Source organism: Typopeltis vanoorti, chromosome 7 (genome assembly GCF_054136105.1).
Source record: "Typopeltis vanoorti isolate ZY-2024b chromosome 7, IOZ_Tvanoo_1.0, whole genome shotgun sequence".
NCBI classification, from domain to species: domain Eukaryota; kingdom Metazoa; phylum Arthropoda; class Arachnida; order Uropygi; family Thelyphonidae; genus Typopeltis; species Typopeltis vanoorti.
In genome coordinates, this window is record NC_143555.1 from 71,659,261 (window position 1) to 71,679,879 (window position 20,619).

Genomic DNA, 20,619 nt, shown 5'->3' on the forward strand with positions numbered 1-20,619 from the left:
TCTGACTAAATTGAATAACTGTTGTAATAGATATGGTATGAAGGTCAGAAATAAAAAGACAAAGACAATGAAAATAGGCAGAATCATTGAAAATGTCAACTGTGTTTTGAATGGAGAACCTGTGGAACAAGTAAAACATTTCAGCTACTTATACACCATACACCATACTTATTCCTAGATTTTTAGTTAAGAGGGTAAATTAAATATGGAAATTCACAACAGAATCAACAAAGCTGGTATGGTAGGAAGTCAATTGAATAAATTCATATGAAATAAGAGAAAAATTAGTCGGAACACTAAATTAGCTGTATACAAGACAGTGTTCAAACCAGTTTTAACTTATGGATCTGAGAGCTGGGTCAGAAGTAAAACACTTGACCAAAGATATGAGAGTCCTGAGAAAGATTAGAGGCATGAACAGATGGCATCAATGGCAATATCATATTAAAAACGAGGATATTAGGAAAGAACTTGACATTGCAAGCATCCAGGAATGCATTAGCAGAACTAATCTCAGGTGGTATGGTCACTTAAACAGAATGGGCGAGGAAAGATTAGCAAAACAAGTGTTCTCTGCCAGGTTGGGGAAAACGACCCAGAGGAAGACCATGATATAGGTGGATTGATACGGTCCAATGTACCTTAGTTGATAGAAATATAAGATCTGATAATGATAATATTGGAGTCTTGACAAGTAACAGACTGATTTGGAGGAAAATTGTAAATAGGAAGTTAGTAATGATGTAATTTTTTGATGTAGTACTATCATATCCTGTACATCCCTTGAGGGTACATGTCAGGAATTTTATGATGATGATGATGGTGAGATATTTGGCTATGCAGTAAGTAGGTGAATCAATACAGTCTACAATAGGATGCAGAGAAATGTCCGTCGTGAATTTTTGGTAGACCATTAAACCTAGGTGGTCTTGCAAAAGGAATTTTTAACCATTCTATGGTGTCTGCATCTAAACTTATAACTTCATATAGAAAAGAATTTAATTTCTTCAGTTGCCTTTTTGTTAAACAAAAAGTTGTTTTTGTTAAACAAAAACTCAATAAATGTCCATAGGCCCTACATAATCTCCAAGTGTTGGAGGCTCCATCATCATCATAATCATCAAATTCCTACCATGTACCCTCAGGGGGTGTACAGGATATGATAGTACTACATGAAAAAATTATATCATTACTAACTTCCTATCTACAATTTTCCTCCAAATCAGTCTGTTACTTGTCAAGACTCCAACATTATCAGATCTTATATTTCTATCGTCTAAGGCACTTTGTACCGTTCAATCCACCTATATCTTGGTCTTCCTCTGGGTTGTTTTGCTGCCAACCTGGCAGAGAACACTTGTTTTGCTAATCTTTCCTTGCCCATTCTGTTTAAGTAACCATACCACCTGATATTAGCTCTGCTAACGCATTCCTGGATGCTGACATGTGTCAAGTTCTCTCTTAATATCCTAGTTTTTTATATGATATTGCCATTGATGCCATCTACTCACGCCTCTAATCTTTCTCAGGACTCTCATATCTGCGGTCTCTACTCTTTGGTCAAGTGTTTTACTTCTGACCCAGCTCTCAGATCCATAAGTTAAAACTGGTTTGAACACTGTCTTGTATACAGCTAATTTAGTGTTCCGACTAATTTCTCTCTTATTCCATATGAATTTATTCAATTGACTTCCCACCATACCAGCTTTGCTGATTCTGTTCTCTATTTCTATATTTAATTTACCATCTTCAGTAAAAATCGTGCCTAAGTAGCTGAAATGTTTTACTTGTTCCACAGGTTCTCCATTCACAACACAGTTGACATTTTCAATGATTCTGCCTATTTTCAGTGTCTTTGTCTTTTTATTGCTGACCTTCATACCATATCTATTGCAACAGCTATAATTTAGTCAGAGAATCTTGCAGACTGGTAGCAGATTTATTTAGAAGTATAACATCATCTGCATAAAGCAAAGAGCTGACATTAACATCTCCAATTTTGATATCATGTTTAATACCACTTTCCTTCATATTGTGATCTGGACTATGCAGTGCAGCCACTGTAAGACTCTTATACCACCATACTTCAGCATTTCTAGTCGAATATCATCTACTCCAGCTGCCTTTCCACATTTCAAGCCTTTGATAGATTTTTCTACTTCAAGTAGGGATATGTATTCCTGCCTGCATGCCTGGTCAGTGTTTTTTTATCACTGTGCTGTCATCACTGCTTGTTTCATTTAGCAAATTTTCAATTTAATTACTCCATACTTCAAGGATATCTTTTTCTCCTATTTTCATGTCACCTTTATCATCTCTAATTCCTTTTACAGCACACTTTCCTCCGTTTTTAAGCTTCTTCAACAACCTCCAGAATATCTTACCACCTTCTTGATATTTATTTTCTATATTCTTGCCAAAGTCCTCCCATGATTTTGTTTAGCTAGTTTTACACAGTGTTTAGCATTCTTGCATTTGTCTCTATATACTCTAAGAGCACAAGGTGACTTATTTGACAGGAACTTTTGATATGCTTTCTTCTTTTCCTTCACTGTCTCTTTAACTTCCTGTGTCCGCCAGGGAGTTCTGATTTTTTTTATCCTTACGGACAACCTCACCATATGCCTCTCTGACAGAATCCAATGTTTTCTTCAGAGTTTGCCACTGAATCTCCAAGGTTTGGTTGCTGTTCTCAAACTCTTTCATTTTTTCTTCAATAATCTTTGTGTATTTTAGTCTGCAGTTCACATCTGAAAGTTGCCCAAGTTTTATTCGCTTTAAAACTTTCTTACATGTTATTCTTTTCAATATGAAATTCAATTTTTTCCTGCTCAAGACTAAATAGTGATCGCTTCCAATTTCAAATCCTCTGTACACTCTGGTGTCCTGCACCAGGGAGAAAACATCACTATCAACAATAACGTAGTCAATGAAAGTTTTCTTATTCCTAGCCTCTTCTCTTCATGTGAATTTGTGTACATTTTATGTTGGAACATGGTGTTAGTAATAACCAGTCCATGTCGTGAGCAGAAATCCAAAAGTTATTTGCCATTATTATTAGCTTTGCTCTTTTCTCCAAATTTTCCCAAAATATTTTTGTATATCTCACAATCATTTCCTACTCTGCTATTTAGATCCCCAACAAGGACCAACTTTTCCTTTTCCATTGTGTCAGTTGCTTTTTCTAAAGCCTCAAAAAATTCCTCCACTTCTACCTTAGTAAAACCTTCTCTGTGGGACCATAGGCACAAATAAGTCTCATTGTCCAGTTCCCCATTCTCATATTTGCCCACATCACTCTACTTGAGACTGACTGCCATTCAAGAAGATTAGCCTCGTATTTTATGTTGAATACTATGGCTATTCCTTCTTTTCCTTGATTGTCATTGCCTGAATATAACATTTTGTATTTATTGCTCAGAAAGATCTCACCCGTTTTGGTCTTTTTTGTTTCAGTCACCCCTATTATGTCGATCTGGTACTTATCTAATTCCTCAGCTAGCTCTATTTCTTTGCCATTCAGGCTTCTTACATTGATAGTTCCGATCTTTAACTCTGGTAATGTTGAGTTGGGGGTTTTTTTCAGATTTGTTCCAGTAGATGTCTTTTCACTGTTCGAGCTGGTTCCTTGGCGAAAACAACGGGGGCCCTTGTTTAACCGGACAACGCCCCAGCCGGCATGAAATTTTGTCATGTTGTACCATCATTTTTTATTTTGGTTTAACCAATAAGAATACAATTTGGTCGGCTAAATCCCAAATTGCCAGCCCATCCTCGTTTGTTCAGTATCCAAGTAGATACCCAACAGGGTGCACCTTGAGAAGGTGAGGGTTGGACATTAGGTCAGAATCCCTGGTCGGTTCTCCGCATTCCTTTAAAGGCTATGTGGAGGTCTCCTCTCAGTTATATAACTTTGACCCTTAAGCACCCCTGGAGGCTTCATAACATAAAAATTAGGTCGACTCTTACCAATAGGAAATAACACAGATACACCAAACTGACAGGACATGGCCTCTACTTTTCCCACGGGCTCCAAAGATGATGCACAGTCGAAACAGCTCGCACCCCGTTACTCCCACCCCTGATCTTATCCCGTCATATCCTTCCCCCTTCTCCAAAATATAACTTCTATTTTTGACCCACCTCCCAATGTATTCTCTGCCCACCCTTAATAATATAATATATATAAAAAAACCTGGGTTTTTCAAAAAGTTCAACATACCCCTTGCAAAATTCTCCCACATTGACTCTACCCCCGAATTTTCCAACCGTCTTCCTTCCTTCAATAGTGATGAATACGAGGTGTGGCTATTAAATAACGAGACTGGTTGCAAAAACGTGGTTTATTATTACAATTGTACAACTTAATTGTTATCCCATTCAACATACTCCCTCCTCTATCTATACACCATTGCATACAAATTTTCCATTGTTGGAAGAGTGCTGCAATTCATCAGGTGTTATCTGCTTCAGTACCACTGCTGTTTTCTCCTTTACCTCATCCACTGACTGAAAATGGGTGCCCTTCAATGTGGATTTCAACTTTGGGAAAAGGTAAAAGTCGCATGGAGCTAAGTCCAGCAAACAACACTTGGATTCTCCTAATGGAGAATCCAAGCGTTGTTCTTCAACAGATTGGATCTCTTCTTCCTCACTTGTTCTCTCAGTTTGGCAGGAACCTCAAGGTAATGATGTTGGTTAACTATCTGACCCTCTGGTACCCATTCAACCATTACCACTCCATTTATATTAAAAAAAAATGATCAACATTGCCGTCAGTTTTGAGTTGTTTTTTTCATTCTCTGTAACGTGGGAGTTTTCCAGTGCATCAATTGTCTCTTTGTTTCTGGATCATACTGGAAAATCCACGTCCCATCACATGTGATGATCTTCTCCTGAAAGTCGGCACCACTGTCAGCCGTTCCATGATGCCAGTGCAAATTTGTTTCCGGACATCTTTCTGCTCCTGACACAGTTCTTTTGGGAACCACTTTGGCACAGACTTTGTTCATGTTCAATTGCTCATGTAAAATTTGTCGTACAATCTCTTTATCAATGTGCACCATGTCTACTATCATCCGATTGCTTAATCGGCAATCATTGCAGCAACTTCATTAATTTTTTGCAAAGTTTTGTTCGGCTGACAGGAAGACTCAGTCAATCGTCATCTGCAACATTTTCTCGACCTTCAGCAAAGTGTCTGTGCCATTCAACTATTCATACACGTGACATTACGTTATCACTGTACACCTCCTGCAACAGTTTCAAATACTCAGTCAGCAATTTCTTCAATTTCACAAGGAATTTGAGATTAATGCGCTGCTTGAGTTTAACGTTAGACATTATTCTGGCAAAGCCACTTCACATGTGTTTCTTTTATAACTGCCTACAGACTAACTACGAGCAACAGTGAACAATGCTTATCTCATCTGCTTCTAGAACATTCAAGATCATTTACGGCGCAAGCGCATCCCACTGCTACAAGTACACAATTCACAGCGCACCTTGTCTCGTTATTTAATAGCCACACCTCGTAAAATATATTGCCACATGCCGCTGAATAAGAACAACAGCCAGAAACATCCTACAAAGGTAATTCCAAATTTTCCCTCTTATATTCTTCATATATCTAACCATGTAAAACTTCAGTAAAACTCTAAAATTGAGTAAAAGGTCAATGACATTACAAAGAAAAGGGGCACTTCTAAATAAAAATAGGCTAAATAGCCACATAATTAATAATAAATATTTGTTTTTTTAAATTGATTCTCATAGAAAAAGTATCACTACATTTGTATGCAATTTGAAACTTAGCAAAGCAAATCCAGTTTAGCAGACTGATAAACTCAAAAAGTCCTGCAAGAAGCCTCATACTGCACAATCATATTCTAAAGGAAATTCACTATATAGCAAACTATCCACTAAAAGAAAAAAATTCTTGTGATCCCTATGAGTGTGCTATAGTGAGAGCCAATTGTAAATGAAAAATTCAGAAGTGCAAATGACTACTGCAAAAATTTTTAATTCTATAATTATACCTAGTTTAATTCTATAATTAGTACCTAGCTATTTATCTCATAAAATTACAGCACCATTACAAAAGAATAAATAAATTTTTATAAATAGTATAATATAATTTCTGTCATTTTTATAAATAGATTAAGAGACATACCTTTGCCTGTTCTCTGCATTTATTTCTCATACTAGAATAACCAGCAAACCTCTGAACAACAAGTTTTATCTATTTAAAAAAAAGTGTATGCAAATATAAATAAATAAATAAAAATTTTTTTTATAAATTAAAATAATTACTACTCAAAGGATTAGAAGGTAATGTGTAATCTTTGTTAACCACTCCAGCAGACAAGTTCTTTTCAGCTTATAGACTAAAAGTCAAGAGAAGAAAAAAAAAAAACTTGACTGACTTGTTAATTTTTTTTGACCAATATTTTATATCAGAAAAATTAAAAAATAAAATAAAAGAATATAAACTTTCAAAAAAGATTTTCCCTATAAACATAAATACAGTAACTTTTGTAACATCTGGCTGCCTATCATCCATCTCACCAAAAATCATAGTTTCCACTTCCTTATATCCAAAAATGCAACTTGAAAATACATAAAAAAATAATGTAAAATAATAGTAATTATTTAACTAGTCAGAACTGCTGAAAAAACAAAACAATGGATCACAAAATTTTAAAACATTCAATGAAGAGATTAAGTAGTTTAATTTATTCTTGAACTTTAGATATTAGCTGATAGCATTCAAATGGGTGGAAAGGGGAAAGAAAGAAAAAACAGCGAGATTGGAATAATAATGAGGGGGGAGGGGCAGGATAATGGAAAAAAAGTGAAAGTTTAGGGAGGCGGTAAAAGAAGACCATTTTCCTTTCTTTTCTTTTTACTTGTTTTTCTTTTCTTTACAAACAATGGATGAACTAATGTGAGGAAAGTTTTTTTATCATATGTTCATGTTCCTTGCTGCTTATGCTGGAGCAGAGAGACAGAACTCAAAAAAGCATAACATAGCATATTACTGTTATGCTATGTTTAAGATAGGATTGAAGCTGATTTAGTCAGTATATATGGAAATCTGATATTATTGGATTGTAATTCTTTTTTTTTTAATGTCTAGAGATTCCAAAGGAGATCCATGACAAGAGTAGAATGATGTAGAACGATTTTCCTATGATTACAGCTGATGATCTTGGGAATATGCTTATTCTAATAATGTGATTAAAGTAAAAAGCTCAATGCTATCTTCATCTTTCACATCTTTACTTCACAAAAGCAAGAAACGGGATCGCACTTCTTGCGATTAGAGCTTCACTCACCTTAATGGAAACCAACCCACATTATAGCAATATAATTTTATGCTAAGAAGGATATGATGGCATCAACACAGGCTTCATATAGAGGACATACATTTACCTGTCGGTTAAACATATCTCCATCTCCAAAACCAAAATATAGCAGTGCACTTTCTGCTAACATCAAAACAAAACACACCTTCCAAGACTGAAGTACATATACCCTATCATCAAAATGTCCTAATATACTCAATGCTTCTACGTGGAACATTAGTCAAATGAAGTTCAGTTCTGTCTTCAAGATGGCATAGCAATACTCTGCAATTTAATTCCAAATACTCTTCGTTATCCCAACACAAGATGCAATAAAACAATATGGTGGGAAAAAAAAGACAACCATCCATGATCACTGTCCTCACCTCTTTTTCACCACTGTCTTTTATCTTTCTCTACCCACCCTCCCTCCCTCTCTCTCTCTCTCTGTCCTTTCGTTATTATTCCAACTAGATACTGATCTATTCAGTAACCTTTCTTTATTCTTCCCTATGTTCATCAGGATTCAAATGTCATCAGCCAATATCTACAGTCCCCAAAAACTAACATGGCAGCTTATCTTGTTATAATAAACTTTTGTGATCCAGGTTAAGGGCTGGCCACTTGGAGAAGGCAGTGTTGCTAAAAATTAACATAGTCAGAGCACTCTGACTCATAATGAGCAGTCACTAACTGCAAAATATTCTAATATTTTCAGTCAGAAATGATCAGTGTTACAAAGAATGAATTGATACTGTCAAATTTAAGAGATAAAGGTCAGTGATTATGTTATAATGAATATAAAATAGTTAGTTGAAAAAAATAGAACTGGCACATTTACTACAAAGATGACTGCTGCAGTATATGCACAAATTTTACAGAGTTTATAAATAAAGTTTTTTTTTTTCCTCAAAAGATACAACAATAGAGATGTTTCCATTGAAATGAATTGCTGCTGTAACATTGGTGTACGCTGATTTGATGGTTCTGACGTATGGCTCATCCACTTGTTGGTTTCGTAATGCTTTAAGTATTGCAGAAGTTTATATTAAATCAAAGGCTTTCTCATAATCAATAAAACCAAAACAAATTATATAAAATGGATGGTTTACATTTGAATAGATTTGGTGTACGTAGACTTGAAAAGGTGTTGTCGAATGTAGTGGAAGTGAATGTACAGAACCAGGGAAAACTAGTTATTAAGGGGGGGGGGATTAGATATGCAGATTTTAGGGAGACAGTTCAGTGTGTGAATGTGTGTAATATGCCCACGCGAGTAGGAAAGACCCCAAATCAGAATGGGATAGTTAGTATATGGCATCAAAATAGGGATGGAACAAGTCGGCTTCTGCAATTCATGTATACAAATGCCAGAAGTATTAGGAACAAGAGAGAAGAATTTTTGCCCTTGGTTGGCACTTCCAGACCACAGGTTATTGGCATTAGTGAAACATGCTGACAGAAGATGACACAGCTAGTGGGATTGAATGCGAGGGGTATGGTGTGTTCAGGAGAGACAGGGAGAATAAAATTGGGGAGAAAGTGTTATTGATGATAGCGGATGAGCTACAGCCAAGGAGAATAGAACTGCAGGATAGAGAAAAGAGCACATTTGAGGATATTTGGTGTGAGATTGAAACTAGCAGAACAAAATATACAGTTGGGTATTGCTATAGACCAAGTGATGGAATAGGTGGTGGCGATAGTATGTTTAAGCAAATAGAAGAAATGAGTGGAAGGAGGGTAATTATTATGGGAGATTTCAACTATGGTAACATTGATTGGAAGGAGGAGAGGACACATGGGAGGAAGGAATTGGATTTTATGCGGTTATTAAGGAATAACTATCTGCGACAGCATGTAACGGAAAATACTAGGGCTCAGAGAGCGCGAAAATACTAGGAGTCAGAGAGATACTTCAACTGCATATGAATTACAGACTCATAATTGCATCTGAGAATTTGGCTGTAACAAATATGACCACGTTGCTACCAATTGGTGAGCGTGATCATGGGGGTCTTGACTTGGGAGGTGGCTAAAAGTGTGGAATCTACAATTAAGACATGGTACACGTGGAATTATTGGGCTGGTAAGCATGACAAGCTTAGGAGATTGATTGGTACAGTGCCATGGCATGTACAACTGCAAGGGCTAGAAGTTGACAGTGCATGGGAGGTGGTTAAAAAGTGTTTGCATGAAGCAATGGTTGACTGTATACCTAGAGTCCGAATAATAAATCAAGTAGGAGTTAAATGGATGAATAACACCATTAAGCTTGAGCTGCAAAAAACGAAACAACTATGGAGGGAATTTAAGGAGAAAGGTGACTGGCAGGCACATGAACAGTATAAAGCCCAGGCCAGAAGGGTAAGAAAAGTCTGGTAAGAAAAGCAAAAAAGGATTACGAAAGAACTTTGGCCATGCAGGCTAAAGAGAATCCTAAACAGTTTTTTCGATATGTTGCAAGTAAAAGAAAAAATGTATATGGCAGAATGATTTTAAAAAATGCCAATGGTAGGGAGGTAACTGAATCAGCTGATATAGTTGAATTACTGAGTGAGCACTTTGCAAGAGTATATCATCCAGGTGGTGACATTGCAGAAATCAATGAACCAACAGATTATACAGGAATTGTGATGAATGAGGTGGAGGTGAGTAGTCTATTGCAAAACCTCAATGTCAATACATCTGTGGGATTGGATGGTATACCAGTTTGTGTCATACGTGAAGCGGCTAAAGAATTGTCAGTACACTTGACCATTTTGTTTAATCTGAGTCTCGGGTCTGGGTTAGTCTTGAGGGGGTGGAAAAAGGGGAAAATAGTTCCACTGCATAAAGGTGGTTCCAAGACTACTGTTGTAAATTACCGACCGAGTAGCATATCAGGAATCGTTGTCAAGGTCTCTTTGGAGAAACTAGTCAAGAGAAGAATACAGGATTGGATAGATGAAAATGGGATACTGTATGGGGGACAACATGGTTTTGTGAAGGATAGATCATGCCTCAGTAACTTGCTCATGTTTTATAACACAGTGACAGCTGAACTGGATAAGGGTAATGGGTTTACAGTGATTCTAGTGGACCTTGCCAAGGCCTTTGACAGGATACCACATGGAACTCTAATCAGTAAACTGGAGCAGATGGGGATGGATATAGGGTTGGTGAGATGGATAGGAGGGTGGTTGATGGAGAGATACCAGAGAGTGGTTTATTCAGGAGTGGAGTCCAAAAGATGGCTTGTGACTAGTGGTGTGCCGCAAGGTTCTGTTCTTGGACCACTACTTTTCAATTTGTTCATTAACGATATAGGAAAGGATCTGAGAGGAAATGTTCACTTGTTTGTTGATGATGCAAAGTTAGAGCAATTGTGAGTGCACAGGATGTTAAAATTTTGCAGGATGATTTGGATAGTTTGGAGGACTGGGCTAGGGAAAATGGATGTCAATTTAATGTGGCAAAGTGTAAGGTTATGCATTTTGGAGTGAAAAGATTAGCAGTAGTATATCACATTGGTGGAACCGTACTCCAGGAGATTGATGAGGCCAGGGATTTAGGAGTGTTGGTGGATAGGGAGTTGAAGTTTAGGGGGCACATTGCAAAAGTGGCTAAATCACTCATCAAATCACTTGGTTACAGAAAAATACTTTAACAAGCAGAGACAAACAAGTTATTGTTCCTCTATATTGAGCTCTGATAAGACCCCATCTGGACTACTGTGCCCAGATATGGGTGCCAGGGTTTCTTCTTGATGGGGAGGAGGTGGAGAGGATCCAGAGACGAGTGATCAAGATGGTGGCAGGTCTGTGGAATGAACCTTATGAGAACAGATTGAAGATTTGTGGGTTGCAAAAATTGGTTGATAGGCAGAAAAGGGGTGATATGATTGAGACATTCAAATTACTGAAGGGTTTCTATAAGATTAATCCAGATGATATTTTTGAGAATAGGACCTTTGGTGAGAGGACTAGGGGCCATACATGGAAGCTGGGCAAGAATGTGGTTAACAAGTGTATTAGAGCTAGGTTTTTAACTTGGAGAGTGGTAAATGAGCGGAATAAGCTGCTAGAGTCTGTTGTGGGTGCTATGACCATGAATGAGTTCAAGGCAAGATATGATAGATACTGTGTGAATGTCAAATAGTTGTTCTTGACATGATGTTAGGGCCTTCCTCGATGAGTCTGTCGACTCCTTGGAGTTGCCGGAAATAATAATAATAATAATAATAATAATAATAATAATGATAATTGATATTCATTATACCATTTGATAATCTGTTGTACAACTTGAATATGGTCCATTGCACTAAAGCCATTTCGAAAGCTTGCCTATTCTTTTGGTTGTGAAGTTCTAGAGTCATACAAATATATATGTATACATATATACAGAAACTCAAAGTGATTTTTATAATCTCTTGTGGAGAATATAAAACTATATTCAGAAAGACCAATAACATATGTAAAGAATGATTATTTAAAAGAAAATTAAATGAAGGCTGGGCTACAAAGTCAAAGAAGGAAGGCTTACTTTACAAGGGGTGATAATCGATGCCAAAACTTCATTAACATTATCAATTGTCACTTCTGTCTCATCAATGGATTTTATCCAGTCACCTATATAATAAAAGTAACATTCCAATGAAATAAATCGCAGTGTGATAATGATTAACTGAATCATATTTTCAAATCTAGGAAATCACTCAATGCAATACTTAAATTTTTACTTTAAGAGTGAATACTACTTAGAATAAATATGAATGCATCATTCTTCTTAAGTTGCTATTAAATATTCAAAAGGAGAAAAAAGTGAGAAAGGGAGAAAATGAGCTAATCAAACTTAAATGTGTGTGCACCATGTAATACACAGATACAAAAAAGAATCAAAGGTAGTATATGAAATTCAATGAAGCTGTAATTTAAAATTATTCAACAGAGCCAACAAGAGAGTTAATGAATAATAAGACAATTAAAAGCAACAGTATAGTAGTGCTTTAAAAAAAAAGAAAAGAAAAACATATAAAAAATAAATTAAAGAAATTTTTTATGTTACTCTCATCCATGGAAAATTGTAAACCTATAGTAGATTTGTAAAATGGACGAGTGCAAAAGATTTTATTTTCTTATTTTTATTTGATTTATTAATATTAATTTTATTTATTATTTTTTTTTTTTTTATATAGTCCAGAAACTCACTCTAGAGACCAAACTTGGAGCTTTTCAAGCCAATTCAGAACTCCAATATTCACAGTTATGGTTGCACACTGAATGATGAATTCATCTCCCACCTAAGGCCAATTACAAACATCAAGTTAATGGTTAGATTTTGAACATGTGGTCTGTTGACTGGAGAATGGGTATGTTTAGAAATAAATTAATTTCTATAAAGATATAGATTATCAACTCTATATAAAATGTATCTGAGAAAAAATATATATATATTGTGCTTCACAGAGCCTATAAGAAAATCTAAAATTTATGGCTAATAAATTTTACAAATATTAAAAGGACATATCCAGCAATAAAAACACACTAAAACCAGCAAGAAACTAAATGCAATCCAATTTGGATCAATTATGATGTCAGATATGCAGCTAAACCAACAGGCAACACAACTGTGCTGCTATGTCCAAACTTCTTGACTTGATCAAATGGACAACTCAAGAAAAACTGATATAAGAAATATATCAGTTTTTTACAAAAAAAAGTAGCATCACTTCACATCCAGAAACTTACAAGACCATCACCTGAAAAGAAATTTTGTCATGTTAAAATATGACAAAAGTAACTGAAATGCTGCTACAATTCTTTGCCTCATTAATTCTGTTACTTCAATTAAATCTGAAAGCTTCCCAACTGACTTACCCTTCAAAGTTCATGAAATAATTATTAATTTTAACATTCACTGACTCACTATATGCAGACCCCATAATTAACTCACAGAAATAATGCATATCCAAACTGTTTAAACTGCACACAGTCTTAGAATGTACTGAAAATAGAATTATACCCTACCTATGAGCTCACTCAACAAAATGAGCATTCTGCTTCCTTTTCATCTCATCTTCATACATGATACATAGCAAAATAGGTAAGTCTAGTAATAGGAAAGCAGAAGGTTGGCTACAATATTGATGCAACTACTTTACTGGCATTGTTTTTAATAATTAGTGGCAGTGACATCATTGCTAACTGTTATAGTATTGCATGAATTTCAGAGAAGAATTTACACTCTTAATAATCATCATCAACAATTTCCTGATATGTAGGTCATTGATATATATAGAAGGAAGAGGGTTGGTGAGAGAACAGAACCTTTTAAAACCCCAGCATTAGTTGAATGGTGAGAGGATAAGGAACCATCCACATCACAAAGTGTGCATCCAGACAGAAAGCTGGCAATCCAACTGCAGAAGTCCTGAGACAGACCAAATGATGGAAGTTTGCTTAGTAAGCCTTGGTGCCAGACCCAGTCAAAAGTTTGGGAGAAAAAATTCAACCATATGACATTCACCAAACTTCTCCATGGCATTTGTCTGGAGATGGGTGATATATATGAATAGATCTTCTGTTGATCAGCAGTGACAGAATCCAAACTGGTGGCTGTTTATTAGGTGGGTGCCTTCAAGGTAGTGTAGGAGTTGGGAAATGATGGTTCTCTCCATTACTTTAGATAGGGCAGTAGTCTGTGACTGTTGCCCTTTTTTGGGAATGGGTTGGAATATAGGCCAATTTTCAAGCATAGATACCAGTGGAGCAAAAGAGTATATACAGGCAACATAGGACAGGAGTCAGTTCTGGTACACGAACCTTCACGACAATTGAAGGAATGCAATCAGGGTCAGGGGACATTTTTGCATCTAATTTGGACAATATTTTTCTGACCTCATTCTGGCAAAAGAATATAGGGCATCTGGAAGGTTGAGGGAGATTTACCATAGTCAGTTATGTGTGAATTAGTGGCAATGCGTGTGAAGTCAGGAGACTGCCTTTTTTCTGCAGGTGATGATACAACAGAGCTAATGGGGTATGATAGGAGTAGGATAGTGTTGGGCAAAAGTTACGAATGATTGCTTTGGAAAGAAAACAAAAGGCTTGGCTGCCGTTTGGACAGGCTGCAAGTTTCCTGCTTTTTGCTTTTTCTTGATTTCTTTCAAACTCTGATTTGGAAGCACTGATAGTTTTCTTGCAGCTATTTCGGGCTTGAGTGTAAGCACTAAATGAGGATGGAGTTCTTGATGTTTGCCAGTTGTAGTATGCTTGATTTTTTATTTGAAAAGCCTTCACACATCTTTTGGAGAACCAAGGTATAGTTAGGGGATGGCAGTTCAGAATAGTGTGGGGAATGAATGTTTCCATGGCAGTAAGGATTACTTCAGTGACATGTTGGTGCATATATTTGGGTGGGAAGGCCAGAAACAATATAAATATGATGGAAAAGATGCATATAAGTCACAAAGGTTGTCTCACTTGCCAGCACTGTTATAATGCCAAATTACTCTTGTACGGGAGTGGCTGTGTAAGCATTGTTGGGGGAGATAAGCAATAGACTGTGGTCGGAATTACCTAGGAGGACCCACCACATTCACTGTGTATTTGAAAAGGTCATTGGTGAGGAAGAGATCTAGGATGTTTAGGGAGTGGTTCTGGTTATCTGGTATTCTGGTTGGCATGTGAACAATTTGTGTACTCATCTAGTAAGATTCTGTGACTGCTTTGTTTAACTCTTCAAAAATAATTACTCCAGACATATAGGATATCCTCATCATCACTTTTCATGTCACCTTTATCCTCTTTGACTTCTTTTACAATACTTTTTCCTCCATTTCTAAGCTTCTTCAATAACCTGCAAAGCATTTTGCCACTTTCTTGATATTTATTTTCCATATTCTTACCAAAATCATCCCATGACCTTTGTTTATCTACTTTTGCACACAGCTTAGGCCTTTTGCATTTTTCTCTGTATTCTTTTAAAGCATTTCCCGACTTATTTATTAGAAACTTTTGGTAAGCTTTCTTTTCCAGGACTGCTTTTTTTAACTTCATGTGTACACCATGGTGTTCTTATTTTTCTATCCTTGCAGACAACTTCACCACATACCTCCCTAACTGAATCACAATCAATGTCTTCTTCACAGTTTGCAACTGAGACTCCAAGGGTTTGGTTCTTGTTTTCAATTTGTTTCATTTTTTTTTCCCAATAATGTTTGTATAGTTGAGTCTACAATTTACTTGTAACAGCTGCTCAACTTTAATTCTTTTTAAAACTTTCTTACATACTGCTCTTTTGAATGTGATATCCATTTTTATCCTCATTAAGTAACTAAGTGCTGGCCTGGTTGGCCGAGTGGTTAGCATATCTGCTCCCAGCCAAGAGGCTGCAGGTTCGAATCCCATGTAGGCATGGATGATTGTGATTGTCCACTCTCCCACTATGGACTGGGTCACCATGGGAGTAGTAGACCCAATACCTACTGCAATGGGAGAGGCCTTCACCCTGCAGTGGGTAGAAATACAGGCTGTTCGTTTTTTTTTTAGTACTAAGTAATGGCCACTTCCAATTTCATGTTTTCTGTATACTCTTGTATCCTGAATGATCATGAAGATTTCACTATCAACAATGATGTAGTTAATGAGGCTTTTCTTATTTCTTGTGTTTTCTCTTCATGTGAACTTGTGTATATCTTTATGTTGAAACCTGGTGTTAGTAATAACTAGTCTGTGTCCTAAGCAGAAGTCCAGTAAATACTTAGCATTATTATTAGCTTCACCCTTTTCTATAAATTTTCCCAACATGTTTCTATATGCCTGGTGGGATTTATTTCCTACTCTGCTGTTCAGATCTCCAACAAGACCACTTTTACCATTTTCTTTGTCAGCTGCCTGTTCTAATGACTGAACAAATGCCTCCACTTCTTCCTTATAAGAACCATCTGCAGAACCAAATAAGCTTCATTGTCCCATCCCCATTTCAAAGTTTGCCCACATAACTCTACTTGAAACTGTCTTCCAATCAAGAAATTTATCGTCATGTTTGGTGATGAATGCTATTGCTAATCCTTCCTTTCCTTGCTCATTATTGACTGAAAATAACATCCTCTACTTAGTAAGATCTCCCCTGTTTTTGTCTTCTTTGTCTCAGTAATGCCAATTATTTCCACATGGTACTTTTCAAATTCTTCTGCAAGTTCGATTTCTTTCCATTAATACTTCAGTTCTGATGTTGGGTTTATTCTTCTTCTAGATATTGAGTTGGAACATGTTTCAGTAGCTGACTTTTCACTGTTCGCACTGATTCCCCTGACAAAAACAGCAGGGCCTTGTTTAACGAGGCAATGCCCTGGCTGGCATAAAATCTCATCATTTGTACCGTCATATGCATTTGTGGTTTAAGCCAATAAAAAGTAAAATTTGGTTGGCTAAGTCCCAAACTGCTAGTCCATCGTCATTTGTTCAGTACCCAGTAGATACTTACTAAGACTATTAACATTTCAAACAATGATGTTAGCCAAGGAGCAGTTTCTAAATTGCAATCAACTTCCTCCTTTGTACTGGGCTCATTTTTTGAGCCCAATACAAAGATGGGAGTCATTTTTTTTTTTATGAAATATTACTTATTTCTTTTTGATAAAGTAAAACAGTCAACAAATAAATGTGCAAAATTGGTTAAACAATGCAAGGTACAGTACCAGCAGTATCTTCCTTTCTTCTTGTTCATTTATGGCCTTGCAGTCCATTTTAATCCAGTGGCAGGCGTAGTTGGCTGACTAGATAGTATATCTACTCTACATCCAAGCTATGGAATCAAACTGCATTGTTAGCAGAGATGTTCATGAATTACATCATCCAATGTGAGGCCACCACCAACCACTTTATTAGAAGACTGAAATGGCTTGAAAAAGAGCAATGTTTTCAGATTACCTAACTCACAGCTAACATGCAGTACTAAGCATAACGTATTTCAGTAATTGCCATTTATCTGAACATCAAAACAACCACTGCATATCAAATTACTTCAAGTACAGCAGTATACAACTGTACTTCGATTATCAGAACAGTAAACTGCCTTTCCAATGTGATCAGATAAATGACAGATTACTGTATAGATTTCCAAACCTGAATAGGTGGGATTCATAAAGAAAAAAAAAAAAAGAAGTGCAAAAATCATAAGGATACTTTTAAAAACATAAGAAACAACTGCATTCCAAATTTGGCTAAAAAGAGTACAATGATGCAACACACACGTGCACACCCACACTCAATGGACAAAACTTTAGAGATACCTATCTAAATGCGTGTTGGTCCTCCTCTAGTGAAAATAACAGCCTGTAATCTCTGATGCATTGACTCCACCAGATGCCAGAAGTAATTCCAGCCATGCATGTTGCAGAATTGTCCACAACTGCGACTTAGATATCAGTCCTGGATACATGGATCTGATGTCTCATTCTAAGGCATCCCAGAGAGAGATTCAATCAGATTTAAATCTGGGCCAGTGCATTGTCCTGCTGAAACAGACCATCAGCTGCAGGGTGCATGAAGGCCATGAAAGTGTGTGCGTGATCAGCCAGCACATTCTGGTAGCTCACAATATTTAAGGACCTCTCCAGACACACTAAGATATCTCACATGTCACATGAGTAGGCTCCCAGACCATCACAGAACCACTGCCTTCTTCAACAGAGCCAATGTGGCACAATGGGGCCATGGCCTCTTGGTGTTGAAGCCATACCTACACCCTCCCATCAGCTTGGTACAACTGATAATGGGATTCATCAGGCCACACAGCTCGAGTCCATCTGCACAGCTCCAGTTTTGATGGTCCCGACACTATACAAGGCACAATGTCTGATGATAAGCTGTCAAAAGTGGTACACACGATTAGGGAGTCAGTTCCCATAGCCCATGCTGTACCATTCACTCGTTGATGCTGCTTAGACCTCTGACATTGAAACTGGAGGTGATTTGTGCCGTAGTGTGGTTCATCTGTATGAGCCTGAAAGTCTACATCGACCATGATCATCAATGGCAAGTGGTTGGCCACCACTTGCTAACTGGTATGTCTGTTGATGGCATACTCATGGTAGACTCTTGATAAGGTTGCTCTTGACAACCCCAGGGTTCTTATCACTTGAGTGATAGAATGACCCATCTGTCTTGTGTCGATAATATGTCCACAACCAAAGTTGCTAAGATTGTTGCATTTACCTATGTTCGTCGATTGCAATACAGTGTTGGGAAGCCCTGATGTCTGCCTATTTACGGTCTACATTTGGTTTGGGTACATTTCACTCTGCAGGGAATACCAATGTCAACTTCCCATCAGTCCTATCTCTAATGTTTTGCCCATTGAGTGTGCATACACACACACACACACACACACACACACACACACACAAGGTTTCATAAATTCACTCACCCACTTGCTACAGGCGAGTTATCAGAGACAAGTGGTGAATGAACTTTCAGCCTGGTTTTAATCTTCTTCATCATCATCAAATTCATGATATGTATCCCTAAAGGGGTGTACAGGATATGATAGCACTACATAAAAAACTTAAATCATTACTAACTTCCTATCTACAATTTTTCTCCAAATTAATCTGTTACCTCTCAAGACTCACCATTATCAGATCTTATACTTCTATCTTCTAAGGCACTTTTATGTGCCTTAGAAGGTATCAATCCACCTATATCTTGGTCTTCCTCTGAATCTTTTTCCTGCCAACCTGGAAAAAAGATTAGCAAAGTCACAAGTACAACCAGAGTGGCTGTACTTGTGACTACATCCAGTTTCACAAGTACAGCCACTCTGGTCTTGCAGACCATGCTCTGGATACACGTCACAGAATACAGTGGAAGAAAGCTACAGTAATACACCATAGCAAATACAAATACTATTCACGGAATCAGCCTCAGTCCTAAGGAACTCTCCAAACCTCAACAAATTTGGTTGCATGAAACTGCCCCAAATTTAGAAGGCTTACATTAGCAGACCTTCAGCATAACAGCCAAGAACACCTACTTAGCCTGCTAGGGTGCACCATCAGGACTTTTAGGAAAACAATAGCTATATCACTTCATTCTCAGTTACTGTGTTGTAGTGCCTGCATGCACATGCCTTTTTTGTAAGTTCCTTTTGAAGATGGCAACGTGATGTTGCTGAAATATCGGAAATAGAGGGTGTCCCAAAATTCAGGCAAGGAGTAATTTTGATAGAAAACACAGGTTTTTAATTAAAAATTGTAATTTCTTATTGATTCATAAAGTATACAGTATAGGGTTCTGCATGGAATAGCATATCGGGTAAATGGCTTCCATGGCTTTGCTGGCACATACGCACTCTTTCGTCGAAATTTTCCATGACTGTTTTGCATAAATGTGGCTGAATTTCGTTGATACAGTGCTCAATTTCCTCCATCAAGGTGTGGGTGGTCGTGTGCTTGTTGGCATAAACGTTAGACATCAAAAAACCCCAAAGAAAAAAGTTCAATGGCGTTAAGTCACATGATCTGGGCGGCCAATTCTGATCACCAAAACGGGAAATTAAACAACCAGGAAATGACTCATGCAGTAATTGAATTGTTTCTCGGGCTGTATGGCATATGGCACCGTCTTGTTGAAACCGCGTGTCGTCCACATCCATATCTTGCAATTTAGGCACAAAAAATTGGATTATCATGTCGCGATAGCGAGCACCATTAACTGTTTTTTACCAGCCGAATTTTCGGAGAAGAATGGACCGATGATGCGTCCAACCCAAAATCCGCACCAAACAGTGGCACGTTGTGGATGCATTTGTTTCTCAACAATCACTCGTGGATTTTCTGAATCCCAAATGCGACAATTTTGTCGATTAACGAAGCCATCAAGATGTAAATGAGCCTCATCGCTGAAGATGATTTTGTTCGAAAAATAAGCATCCACTTGTTGTTCCATAATCCATTCAACGAACTCTCTTCGCTGTGTGTGGTCATTATTAATAACCCTGAACTGTCAGCTGTCACGCTGTCTTTTTTTTCTCGGTGGCAACACTTTACCGCACAAATGGCGCTAAATTTAAATCTTGCATGAATTTTGGGACACCCTGTATTTATTAAAGTGTAATTTAATTTATATTCTTATTTACTTTGTCAGTTCCTTAAGTGATTTAGTTATGCATGACCAACGTATAAGCTTGTCTACGAGAATAACCACAAACTTCCTATCTACAATTTTCCTCCAAATCAATGTTACCTGTCAAGACTACAACATTATAAGATTTTATATTTCTGTCTTCT

General features: G+C 37.1%; 1 protein-coding gene across 1 annotated transcript in view; it reads right to left on the reverse strand.

Annotated features, from left to right (window-relative positions):
* Positions 1-20,619, reverse strand: part of LOC150104772 (protein inturned-like) — a 369,111-nt gene that overhangs the window by 337,106 nt on the left and 11,386 nt on the right. The window contains exons 3-4 of the mRNA XM_090395627.1: positions 11,871-11,956; positions 6,173-6,241 (exon numbers count right to left, since the gene is read on the reverse strand). Of these exons, the coding sequence (XP_090251753.1) occupies positions 6,173-6,241; positions 11,871-11,956 (155 nt within the window). The remainder of the gene's footprint in view (positions 1-6,172; positions 6,242-11,870; positions 11,957-20,619) is intronic.